Here is a 12427-nt window from a genome sequence, read left to right on the forward strand (position 1 = left end):
TACTTTTTTCAGTGGGGTTGAGACGTTGTAATCTCAAAACTTTTGATATTTTAAGAACGAAATCGCCAAAAGTGCGTCTCAAAGTGCGAGCTTTTTAAACGTTTTAACATCTACTGTTTCAGTTCAAGTGGAAATGGTTGGAGTTGGGGGATTCAATAAATACAATTTATTTTTAAACTGAGTGGTGTTGCGGCGCACTTCGCTGCTATTCTTTTGAGCGGAATAGTGTTTTTTTCCTGTGTGGGGTAAAATGTACACGCTAAAAATTTGCTTACCACAATATACGTAGAATAGAGATGGGTAGAGAGAAGGAGGACAATATCTTGTATCACGATGTTTTAAAAATTCCTAACCGCCTAACCCTAATTATCATCCTCATCACTAACCGTGTCGGACGTGAGGCCTGCCTCGCCCACGACCGTGTTGGCATCGTCCCGATCGGAACCTACCGTACTGATAGAGTCGTCGTCCTCGCTGTCCTCCTCTTCGCTGTCGTCGCTTTCGCCACCACCAGCGCGCTGCTTCCGGTAGAACTCGATCATGTGCACGAGATCCACCAGCCGCTGCTTGGTTTTCTCGTTGTTGCAGTCGAGGACGCGCAGGTGGCCCAGATATTCGTAGGTTCGGGCCATGTCCTGGGCGGTGCTGTCCTTGCCGAACAACTTGCGCGTAAAGTAGCGCAACTCGCCGAGCAGCCGGTTGTAGTTCGAGGCGAGCTTCTTCAGCTCCAGATAGGGCCCGTTGCCGAGGTGGCCGTAATCGAGCACGGTCCAAACGCCGGTCGCCATGTTCCAGGTGAAGAGCGACCGGCACTGGTAGATTTTGCGGTGCGTCGGACAGTCGATCGTGGTGAGGCAGTTGTGGCACTTGCTCGCCTTGTTGGTGTCGCTCGCGGTGAACTGGAGCACCATCGTACAGGTGACGGTTTCGGTGAGGGGGCAGACCTGGGAGGGGGGAAGAGGAAGGTGATGAGAATGTGTTCAGTTCGAGGGTAGCATATTGAAGCCCTCGATACTTACGTGCGTCAGCTCGTACGCCGAATCGAACAGAATGCCGTACTTTTTGTCACTTTTGGCGCAAATGTGGTTCGCGACGTGAAACGAAAACGTCTCCATGTCGAACGAGTTCTGCGTGACCACGACGGCGGGGCAGTGCAGCTTCTGGAAGGAGGCCGGCGAGATGATCTGCATGGTGGAGTAGCACGATCCGTGAACTTCCATCGGGAGCGAGGTGTGATAGCCGGGCGAGATGCAGTCGTCCTCTTCCGTGGTCACCACCGAGTTGGCGTCGTCCTCTTCGACGAAGATTTTGACGATCTTTTTCGAGCAGATTGGTTTTTCCGGTTTTACTTGGACCGGGTCCGGTTTGAGGGAGGAGGGCAGCAGGTTGTCAGAGTTGAAGTTTTCGTTGTTGCCCTCGGCGGCGGCGGCTTGGAGCTTCTTCTCGTTGAACTTGTGGATGGCGTCGATGAAGAACTTGGGGATGTCTTGGTCGGAGTTGGTGGAAGTTGTGGTGGTGGTCAAGCTGCCGGAGTAGATGTAGTCCTTCGGGTCAAAGTTGGACATTTTGATGAGTTGAGCTGCGGTTTGGGGCCGGGGGTTGGACGATGGAGTTGCGACCGGGGAGTGGTGCCGGTAGTAGTTGGGGGATCGGATTCCCGGTGGTGATCGGAGGTAGCGATTGCCGACTGGGGATCCGCACGGCGATCGGAAGCCATGGCTTGGGGAGGCGCGGTGCAGATGGGTGGTCATTTCGAAGCCGGCGGGGTTTTGGCCGCGCGCTCGTAGCCGGTTGAACGGGACGATGACCGAGTCGCCGTGGCTGCTGTCCTCGGAGAATTCGTACTTTTTGTCCGCTAGACGGCGCTTCCGGAAGGTGCTGATTTTCTCGCCCGGCTCCGTGTCTTCCGAGAACTCATACGCCTTGGCGGCGGCCGCATTGCTGGTGCTAGGAACGTTGTTTGATTCGGTTGGCGAACGGGACGATGCGGCCAGGTAGGATCGCCGTCGGAGTGGCGTCCGACCGGAAGACCCCGAGGAACTACTGCTGCTGGCGGTGGCTTGGAGATCGACCCGGGTGACGTACGATTTGGGCGTTTGGCCGCCGCCACCACTCCCTTCGGGAGAAGTGATCCGTAACTCGATGTTGGTGTTGGTGCGATGGTTCATGAGGCGGACGTTCGGCGGCGGAGACGCCATTGACGGCCGTAACGGCTGCTGCGTGCACGTAATGACCAACTCGTCAAAGTTTTCCGGATAGGTGGTCGTGGTGGTCGTCGTTGACGAGGAACTTGTTGAAGACAGTCTGGTGGCGCCCCGCGACTCGCAGGTTTCAGTCTCATATTCGGCAAAGTCGGCAATTATTTGGTCGGCGATGCTCAGGGAAGATTGTGGTGGTGGTGGTGGTGCCGCGGCGGGAGTTGGTGGTCTCGGCGGTGCCGTTGCAGCGAGGATTGGAACTTTTGGCTGCGGCTCTTTCGTGGGAGTTGGTTCTCGCGGAGGATATTGCGAAATGTACTTACTACTCAGGACTGCGGAACTCGCCGCGGGTCGCCTCGCCGGACAACGACTCATGTCCAGCCGAATGTTGACCGTGTGGATGAAGCTGTTTTCGCTCATGATGATAAAACCCGGACAGTTCAAATTATACCGCGGGTTGAACCTCGGTCCCGAGTCCGAATTCCTGTACTTGGTGTGGATCGTCATGTTGCACTTGATGCACAGAATGTCCACCCGGTTCTCGCCGCCATCCTCTTCCGCCGTCTCGTCCCGCAACTTCCTGCAGTCCAAACAACCCAGCGTCGGAACTCGCACCACCGTCACGTACGAATCGCAATCGTCCTTCTCGCTCGCACCATGCACCAACAACAGCCGCTGGTCCGTCTTCCACTGGGTCATCGACACCGTCTTGATGTCGTCCACCCCGTGGTCATCAAACAGACACACCTGGAAGTACTTGCTGAGCAGAAAGTGCGGCCGATAAATCCAAAAGTACAACTCGTACTTATAATTCGACGAAAAGTTGTACTCGCTCGTAATGACCTCGTCGTAATCGCACGAAGCCTTATAGCTGATCAAAAACTGGCCACACGCCGTCAACCCCATGAACACGTGCCCCTGCAGGTAACAGTACGGTACGATCTCCTTCAGGCAAAAGTGCAGATGCTCCGGCACCTCCCGGAAGGGCAGCTCGCGTGACTTGCGCGTCAACCCGCCGGCAAACACCCCCGAGTGTTCCCGGTTCAGCACCTTCAGCAGCACGCTCTCGTGGCCACGGTTCGGCTGACCGAAGCGGAACCGCTTGCCGTGCGCGGCCATCGCGAACGGTCCGGAACCTGCAGAATAAAGCGAGAGAGAGACTAAATCATTCTGAGAGACTTCAGGAAGGGGGTTCTGGTTCGGCGATCGCGACGCGAAAAATGTGCAAAATAATAAAAAGGAGTGTGGAAAAAGGTAAGAAACCGGTTTCGGCTGCAGAAGCTGGTGCGTGCGGAACTGCGGAGATGGAAAGGAAAAGTGAGATTCTTTTTTTTTTTCTGTGGAGGAGGAAGATTTTACCGGAACTGCGCCTAACAAAAAATCAAAATTTTAATTTTTGTAAAGCAATTCAGCAAACGTTCCCACCCTACAAAATTTGCAGCAATTTCAGCACAAAAATAAACGAATTTAAAACATTGAGCAAATATTTTTGTGTGCTTACCTCACAGGAAAAAAAAGAAGTACTATTTCCTCGGTAACATTCTCAAACACCACCAAACTGGCCGTTACTAGTTGCACAACGTTGCTGATTTACCAAATGTTGGCAAATTTTGCACCAAAAGATTGTTTTATAAACTTTTTTTTTCGCTAGCAAAATGCAAAAACGACGCACCATCCACACAAATTTCAGTCCTTTTCTGCTGCTGGGGTTCTTCTTTTTCTGTTGATGGTTGTCAGTGAGGAAGGGGCGCGACCATGTTTGGTTCAACAAGTTTCTGTTGACAGAAAAATGTAGAATTTCTTTTATTAAATGCAATTTACACAGATATGTTTAAATGGGTCTTAAAATGTATCCTGTGGATTTTTTAAAAATATGTTCTATCTAATTATCCTCCAAAAATTAGCTTAAGCGAAGCTTTTGAGATTTTGAAGTTTAATAATTTTACAGAACCGTGACATCATCCTTGGGTGCTCTTTTAGTGGATGTCAACAAAACGATGATGAACCGCGATGAACTTCGTGCATCAATTTGAGTTCAGTCGTGGTCACACCATTCCAAGCGGATAGTGTCCCTAACCGTGACAAAATAACAAAAAAGGTTCTAAAGTTCATTTAAAAAAATGAAGAAAAAAAATGTGCAGGATCTTTTATTTCTGGAGTTTTTTTGAAAAGGTCCAATAAACCAAATTTTCAGTTTTTGCTTTTTGGATGTTTTCAATATCCCTGATTCAAGGCGGTTTTAAAAACACCCAAAAAGCAAAAACTGAAAATTTGGTTTATTGGACCTTGGACCTTTTCAAAAAAAACTCCAGATTTGTGGTACTGGACATTGGAATTTCATGAAAAATCAAAACATTTTAAGGGAACTTAAACATTAGCCCGGGTCAAAAAAAAAAAAAAAAGGTTGCTCAAATCAAAAATTATATGAGATTGCCCGAAAGAGTACTCAAAATGGAGGCTCAGGCCAAAATTTCAGCCCATTTGGTCGAAAACTGGCTTGCCTTGAGCAGGAACAAGTTTAAATGGGAATTAACCCGTAAAACTGGAGCATTTAGGTAAATTGCTCTGTACAAGTCAGTCGTTAACAAATGACGACTATTGCATACCATGGGGTCCTAGGGGATGGTCTAGGGAACGATTCCTCCGAAGGGTGCAAGACGATCCGAGGCCCCTGGTCTTGCCTTGAACCGGATTCATTCCGGCGTCGCAGAAATTCTCATGGTCCCAGTTAAATGTATAGGGAAAAATCAAAGCACACTAAGAAGGCTGCCTCGATCAGAGGACGCCTCATGGCAATCAGCCACCGCGTGGCAGGGGGGTATAATCAACTTTTGCTTTTAAAGTGGTTTTGTTATTCCTAGGACACTTTATTCAACCAGATATTTGATCAAAAACACCTTAACAACGCTAAATGTAATTTTGAAGCCGATTTTGAAGTTATTTTCCTGCCACGTGATGGCTGATTGTCATGAGGCGTCCTCTGATCGAGTAAATGCTCCAGTTTTACCAGGAAGGTGCTGTGTCCTATCCCTCGCCTAGACCAGACCAAAATCCATGATAAAGCTGTCAGACCAAATCTGTCAGACCAAGACTGTCAGACCAAAGAGCAAAAAGTAAACAATCTTGGTCCTTGTCGTAGGTGCATACAAATCAAGAAAAGAAAACTTGAAAAAGAATTTATTTTTTTCATTTCAGTGACTGGTTTTGGACTGCAAAATTGAATGTACGTCAGAAAATGATTAAAACGTGCGGCGGCCAAGCGGCGGCCTGTACAGAGACAATTAAATAAGCAGTTAAAAGCCTTATTCTTCTAATTTAATTTTTGATCGCGTTTTCGGTTTACACCTGAACAATCTAGAAATTATTTATACGGATTTGTGATTCCTCTCTTTCCATCATTCCCTTGAGTTTTACGGGTAATTCCCATTTAAACTTGTTCCTGCTCAAGGCAAGCCTGTTTTCAACCAAATGGGCTGAAATTTTGGCCTGAGCCTCCATTTTGAGTACCGTCATCTGGGGTGAATCGGGACTACAGTCTGAATAGGGACAGCAGTGTTTAGAGCACTTAAAGGTTTTAAATTTGGAAATGGATGTACACATTTTGTTGGTCTGAGTCTGTTCTATCCGAAACCAATCAGAAAAATCAAAATATTATGCTTTAACATGGTTAAAACTGCTGTCCCAATTTGCCCCATGTGTCCCAATTCGCCCCAGTTGACGGTACTCTTTCGGGCAATCTCATATAATTTTTGATTTGAGCAACTTTATTATTTTTTTACCCGGGCTATTAAACATGCTAAACGGTAAAATATTTGTTTTAAAAACGTAAAATATTGTTGTAAATCCTTCGGTGATAACCGAAGTTCAATAATTTCTCACTACACTCAAACCCCGATGGTTTGACACCATCTGTTGTCAAACGAACGGCGTCATTTTTTAGTTTGACACCCCCTTTACACGGAGTTCACACACACTACTGAACGTTTGTTTTGATAGTGTTCGTGAGCGCCGGGTAAAAAGTGACAGTTCGTCACTTTTTAGTTTGACTTTGACCAACCAACGGGGTACAAACGAAAAAGTGACCAACCACCGGAGGTTGAGTGTAATAGCAATTTAAAACTTCCTGAATTCTTAAAATCAGAAATTTGAAAATAAAAAAAAACAGTTTTTAAATTGAAAACATCAAAACGTTCAAAATAAAATCATATGAGAAAAATAAAACAAAAAATCAAATATTTTGATTTGATTTGATTTTTAATTCTTTAAATTGAAACATTCGGGAGTTCAGAAATTCTAAAATTCTAAAACATAAATATTAAAAATATAATTATATAATATAATTATTATGAATCTCAACCGAGGGGTGTGACAGTAGTAAGAAAATTAATATATTTAATTAATTAACTGCCAAAACTTCGGGTCTTACGGGACCCCAAGACGTATCGAATTAGACAAAAACGGTCGAAATCGGTTCAGTCAATTCAGAGATAATCGAGTGCATTTTGTGGGTGCACGGACTCACATCCAAACACACGCACAGACATTTGTTCAAAATTTAATTCTGAGTCAATAGTGTCGTGACTAAAACCCGACATTTGATTTAATTTTACAATATTAATCATTTCGAGAAAAATTAGAATCCTGCGCTCCAATTAATCGCCGCAGAAAGATATCGTCGCAATGGAAAATCTATAGAGAAGGCAAGAGAGTAGGCTTCGACAAAAATTTAAAAAACATGGGACTTTTGGTGATGGCTGTCGGTTTTAACTGACTGATCTTTGGTGACGGAATCTGCGGTTCTGCGACCTTTGCGGCCGGCTTGTTGGCATCCGTACATGTGCCGGAATCTGCGATCTTCGCAACAAGCTGTATCGTTCCGTCGAACGGAGGCTCAGCGGGCGTTGTTGGTTTCGTCGGGCAGGTTTCCTCCTCGTTGGATAACCAGCTGCCCAGGCATACGCTAATCGTGGCATGCCCTGAGGAGAACCTCCATGAAGGTTACCCGGGCATGGCCTTCGTTTCATGCATACACTTATGGTTCTGGGGTCTATATGACCCAGAAATGTTTTTGGCTTCCAAAATTCGGAATCTCAACCGATTTTGGATGTCTTGGCCGCAAATGAAAGGTTAGGATGTCTTCTTTGCGATTCTGACTGGCAGAACCGGTTTTGGTCACTGTGGCCACCGGGAACCTACTACAACCGAAAAAAGTCATTTTTGAGGACCCGAATTTGAGGACCTTGCAGGTTGCATTTGACGGGTTATTACCTCAACTTTAAGCTCCCGTATAGATAATTTTTCCAAAGTGGAACCCGTGGAATATACTAAAACATGATTTTTACAGCTTTTGTTACAAAATCAACAGTGGGCCCATTTTTTCAACCGGATTTTTTTTTGTAAATCATCACATAGCTACACTACATACAGCCCCTGATAGTTTGAAATCGGTTCCAGCCAACTGTGGCCAATCCGGAACCGGTTCCAGGGTACCGCAAAAACGGTTCCAATAATGTTCTAGCTAGAAACTCGTCATGTTGGATATTAAGCTCCGGAACCGGTTACCCGTGGCCACTGGAGGACACTTCCGGAATGTGCGACAAATCAAACATCATGGAATTGCAAAATATAATCATCTGTAGTAATGCCGATATCCTCTAACCCAGGCTGGTCACTCCGGAACCGGAAACAGGTGGCCACTGGTGAACACGCCCGCGTTCTGCCCCATTCGACCTGGTACGGAAACCGACATTTTTCTTAACATTTGTAAAAATGTGACAGCAATGGAAAGTTGAAATCTACACGGTTGCTGCGATGAATTTGAAATTCGCTTGCGCTCCTATCTTTGAGACCCCTACAAGAAAATCACCAAAACTGATTTTTTCTCAATACGCGCAATAAATATTACGGATCAGGAATAACAACACGTCGTTTCAAGTGCAAGCAAAACACACGACTGCTTTATTTCTTGATTTCTCACGCACACATCTTCAACTCCTCTCTCGCCAGACCTGATTTCTTCTGCTCTCTAATTTCGTTTCGTCTCTCTCTCTTTTCTCTGCCACACTCATTAATTATACTGTAACTGAAAATCGCACTTTGCTGAGTTCGTTTTCGCACCTCCCCATACGATTTTTTCAGTTCAACTACGATTACACTTTTTTGTGTTATCGCAGTCGAACTGAAAAAATCGTATGAAAAAGGGCGAAAACGAACTCAGCAAAGTGCGATTTTCAGTTACAGTGTAGAGTGAAAAAAAAAACTTAAAAAATGGTAATTTCGCATGAGCGTTTACGTCACGTAATCTGCGTTCGTGCCCCCCTCCTTAAACTGTCACACTTCATCTTTTCGTGCCGTGTCATCAATCGCCGACTACTTTTGTGCTTTTTAGTCTAGTCTCGATCGTTTGTGGAGGAGGAAGATTCCTGCCGCCGTGTCCCAGTGAGAGTGTGCGTTCCGCTTCAGGGGGGAGAGGGTTTTCCACACAAATCCCAGTGATTCGTCTTTTATAATTTCTCACGCAAGTCGTCGCCGCCGGTGGTGTGTAGTGTCCGCGATGGGTCTCCTCTACAAGATCCGGATCCGGGTGATCAATTTCCTTTTGTTTTTCTTCCTGGTCGTGCTGCTGCCGGGATTGCCTCCGAAAACGACGTTCCCCTTCGATGGGTTCAGGTAAGCGTCACGACAGAATACGTAACACACCTTCACGAAACTGTGGGCCTCGAGAGACCCGCAAGAGAGGGCCATAACAGAACTGGGTGCGACATGAGATGACTTTCACGCACCGATTTTTTTTTCTTCTTTCTCCGTCACGCTGCCTTGGCCGGGGCCACTTTTCGTTCACCTTGTCCTTTGCATCATCGCTGGCCTCCTCTTCCAGCCAGCCCCGGCAACCAATTAGCAGTCTCTCCTCTCTCTTTGTCCCATTCAGTTTGCCGGCTTTTTTTGGTTGCGAAGCAATCAAGAATGCACTGAGGAAAGTTTGCTGGTAAATTTAGTGGATATTTCTAATGAAAAATTTAATATTGATTGAAGGTTTTTTTTTAAATTAAAAACTTCGCAATGAATTTGAGACGACTGAAATTTTTCTTCATGATAATGTCTTAAAAATGTGTTTAACTTCAAAAAATGTATCTTTAAAACCTTACTTAAAATTGGTCAGTGAGTAATTTTAGCGAGGGCATCTTTCAAGCAGAAAATTGGGGTTTAAATCCCGGTCGGTTAGCTCGCTACTCCATGTCCAATCACAGCTAAAGAAAACAGCTTATTAAATCCTTCAAACCGTTAGTGGCGTCATGTAAACAAGGGCGTCTATGTACCTTTTCACTTGCTACTACCTCTTCATTGCCAAGTTTCTCAATATGAGGCGTGAACTTTCTACAAATTTGCTTCAAATATGACCCAACGATGCTCTATTTTCTTATCAGAAAATGAGTTCGATTTTGCTGCACCTGCAATTGATTAATGGCCTGACTCGAACGTGGTTATCTAAAGCTTGAACGATTACAGCTGATGTCCAAGCAGATCAACAGCTCGTTTGTTCCAGCACCCGCTTCTCGCGCTGTATTTGCGCAGCTTTCCATCCCAGCTCTCAAAGCAAGTCATTCATGCTAAACTCACCTGTTATGACCTCGATGAAAACGGTGACGTGACTCCCTCCTTCCTCTCGCAACTCACAGCATAGCTCCGCTGAAGGAGCTCACCGGTGGGTTGGAACCGAACAACCACCTGGACAATGCCGAGCGCCTGTTCGAGGACAAGCTGCACGGACCGGAGGCGCTGCTCGTGCGCGGCCAGGACATGTACACGACGGTGCACGGCGGCGAGGTGGTCCGCATCAACGGGGCTCACATCACGCACGTGGCCAAGTTTGGGCGGCCGTGCGGTAAGGCGGGATTCGTTGGGAAGCAAGGAAGTTGGTTCTAGGTTTTTTTTTTTTGGTTTTAGAGTCTTTTGCGGAGGAGGAAATCTGCGGTCGACCGCTCGGGTTGGCGTTCGATACCCAGGGTAACAATCTGATCGTGGCGGATGCGTACTACGGCATTTGGGAGGTTAATCTGGCCAACGGAGACAAGAAGCAGCTGGTGTCGCGCGATCTTGTGCTAGATGGTAAGACGGTGAATCGCAAGCCTAGACTGTTCAACAGTGTGGCGGTCGCCAAGAACGGAGATATCTACTGGACGGAGTCGTCGTCGGACTTTGACCTGCAAGATGGAGTGTTTACCATTTTTGCCAATCCTTCTGGAAGGTTGTTTAAGTATGATCGTAAGACGAAGAAGAATACCGTGCTGCTGGATCAGCTGTACTGTGCCAACGGAGTGGTGCTGAGCCCGAACGAAGACTTTGTGCTGGTTTCCGAGACCATGTCGTCTACGATCCGTCGAGTGTACCTCAAGGGTGAGAAGGCTCTGCAGAGTGATGTCTTTGTTGAGGGACTACCAGGTCTTACCGACAATCTGATCGCCGACGAGGAAGGTATCTGGGCTCCACTGGTGTTGGCCGCCGACGGCGAGAACCCGTCCCTGCCACGACTGTTCTCCAAGGTTCCACTGATCCGGAAGTTCCTGGCCCGTATGCTGTCCATAGCCGAAATGCCGTTCCGCTTCATCCATCAGGTTTTCCCCAATATTCACACCACGCGACTTCTGCACGCCATCGGACACTTTGAGACGATTACGTTCTTCAACCCGGCTCGCGCTACCGTCGTACGGCTGAGCTGGACCGGACAGATCCTCGGATCGCTGCACGGTTTCGACCGGTCGGTCGGATCGATCTCGCACGTTGCCGAAGTCGGAGACTATCTGTATCTGGGATCACCGTACAATCGATATCTGGCCAGAGTGAAGCTGCCCAAGGCGCAGGAACCGAAGGTGCGCGTCAAGAGTGTCCGCTTCGAGGCGGAACCCAAGAAGGCTCCGACCACCACCACTACTACAACGACGCCGAAGCCAACAACTACAACAACGACGACGACGACGACGCCAAAGCCAACAACTACCACAACTAAGAAGCCAGGTTTGTAAAAAATAGTAAACATTTTAAACTTTCAAGTTCTTTGCAGAGTCTCGAAGCGTAACTGAATGAAGGCTGCCCCGGAAGCTGCTGAAAGCACCATAATGTAACATCTCCCAATTGCTCAAACTTCCGTTCTTGATTAATGAAAGCATCCATGGCAAATAACACCTTCACGAAGTTACCTACAGGCTCATGTCTCCCGCTTAAGACATGAATTCCTACCGTTTTCCACCCCTAGTGACCACCACCACTACAACGACGCCAAAGCCAACCACTACAACTCCGAAACCAACAACCACCACTACCACCCCCAAGCCAACGGAGAAGCCTGCTCCGAAGCCAACAACGACGACTACAACTCCTAAACCTACGGAGAAACCTGCCGCCAAGCCTACGACCACCACCCCCAAACCAACGGAGAAACCCACCCCAGCGCCAACTCCGGCCCCCAAGAAGCAGGAGGAGCAACCCAAGGCCAAACCCGCAAAGAAGCCGTCCAAGGAGCCCGTCGTGAAGAAGCCGTCCGAGCCGGCTCCGATCCACGAGAAGATCCCGAACGACGTTCCGCAGCCGAAGCAGGAAAAGCTGAAGGTCATCAAGAAGGGCGGCGACCAGGGTGAACTGTAAGACGACATTCCAGGGTGTAGTGAAAACGCGCACAACCACGACGCCCCAGTGACGCGCGCGGAGTAAGATTCTAAAGTGCAGCTTTTTTGCCAACTACAAACTCATTCCAGTTCCAGATGCATCACACACAGTTTAGTTGTTTAGGGGGAATTTTAACACGTCGATGATCACAGCACTAGAGATTAAGCGAAGAGGGAAGGGGCAATCTGATGTTACATTGAAAAGTGAAATTAAAACTAGCCAGATCTAGAGTTTTTCGGCGAAATTTTGCACGTTAGGAACGAGCTTTTCACAAAAGTTACGAGTTAGGCTATTTATTTGAAGATTTTTTTTTGCTTCACGAGATAAAATTACTAGCGGTTCAGGGATTACGAAATTTGTTCTCGTTTTGACATTCACATCACGTTGTTCTTATGATCACTCATTTTTTGAAGTCAGTAGCAAAAAATAAGGTAGATTTTAAGTCGCGTAGTCGCTAACTGAAGGAGAAATAAACGAACACAATTGATTCAATTGGAGTTGAAGGGTAGAGGAAAGTTAGGTGCCGTTGGTTGATCTGTCCGAAATTCCTGGTGTACGCGTACCGCTGT

General features: G+C 47.1%; 2 protein-coding genes across 2 annotated transcripts; one reads left to right on the forward strand and one right to left on the reverse strand.

The window, feature by feature from the left end:
* Positions 1 to 143: 143 nt before the first annotated feature.
* LOC120425387 (uncharacterized) lies at positions 144 to 3915 on the reverse strand. The gene is made up of 3 exons (XM_039589904.2): positions 3700 to 3915; positions 1020 to 3334; positions 144 to 944 (listed from the first exon to the last, which is right to left on the reverse strand). Exons 2-3 carry the CDS (start codon positions 3315 to 3317, stop codon positions 363 to 365), a joined length of 2880 nt encoding a protein of 959 aa, XP_039445838.1. The 5' UTR covers positions 3318 to 3334; positions 3700 to 3915; the 3' UTR covers positions 144 to 362.
* Positions 3916 to 8548: 4633 nt separating this feature from the next.
* Positions 8549 to 12373, forward strand: LOC120425381 (adipocyte plasma membrane-associated protein Hemomucin-like). The gene is made up of 4 exons (XM_039589896.2): positions 8549 to 8867; positions 9875 to 10080; positions 10143 to 11210; positions 11449 to 12373. Exons 1-4 carry the CDS (start codon positions 8752 to 8754, stop codon positions 11835 to 11837), a joined length of 1779 nt encoding a protein of 592 aa, XP_039445830.1. The 5' UTR covers positions 8549 to 8751; the 3' UTR covers positions 11838 to 12373.
* The last annotated feature ends 54 nt before the right edge of the window (positions 12374 to 12427 follow it).

Source organism: Culex pipiens, chromosome 1 (assembly GCF_016801865.2).
Source record: "Culex pipiens pallens isolate TS chromosome 1, TS_CPP_V2, whole genome shotgun sequence".
Lineage (NCBI taxonomy): Eukaryota > Metazoa > Arthropoda > Insecta > Diptera > Culicidae > Culex > Culex pipiens.

Excerpts from the sequence above, each read along its gene's own strand:
- LOC120425381 (XM_039589896.2), top strand. The coding sequence starts at position 8,752 with ATGGGTCTCCTCTACAAGATCCGGATCCGGGTGATCAATTTCCTTTTG. Across the intron at positions 8,868-9,874 it reads TTCCCCTTCGATGGGTTCAG|CATAGCTCCGCTGAAGGAGC; the intron begins GTAAGCGTCACG and ends CGCAACTCACAG. Across the intron at positions 10,081-10,142 it reads CAAGTTTGGGCGGCCGTGCG|AGTCTTTTGCGGAGGAGGAA; the intron begins GTAAGGCGGGAT and ends TTTTGGTTTTAG.
- LOC120425387 (XM_039589904.2), bottom strand. The coding sequence starts at position 3,317 with ATGGCCGCGCACGGCAAGCGGTTCCGCTTCGGTCAGCCGAACCGTGGC. Across the intron at positions 945-1,019 it reads CGGCGTACGAGCTGACGCAC|GTCTGCCCCCTCACCGAAAC; the intron begins GTAAGTATCGAG and ends CCCCCCTCCCAG.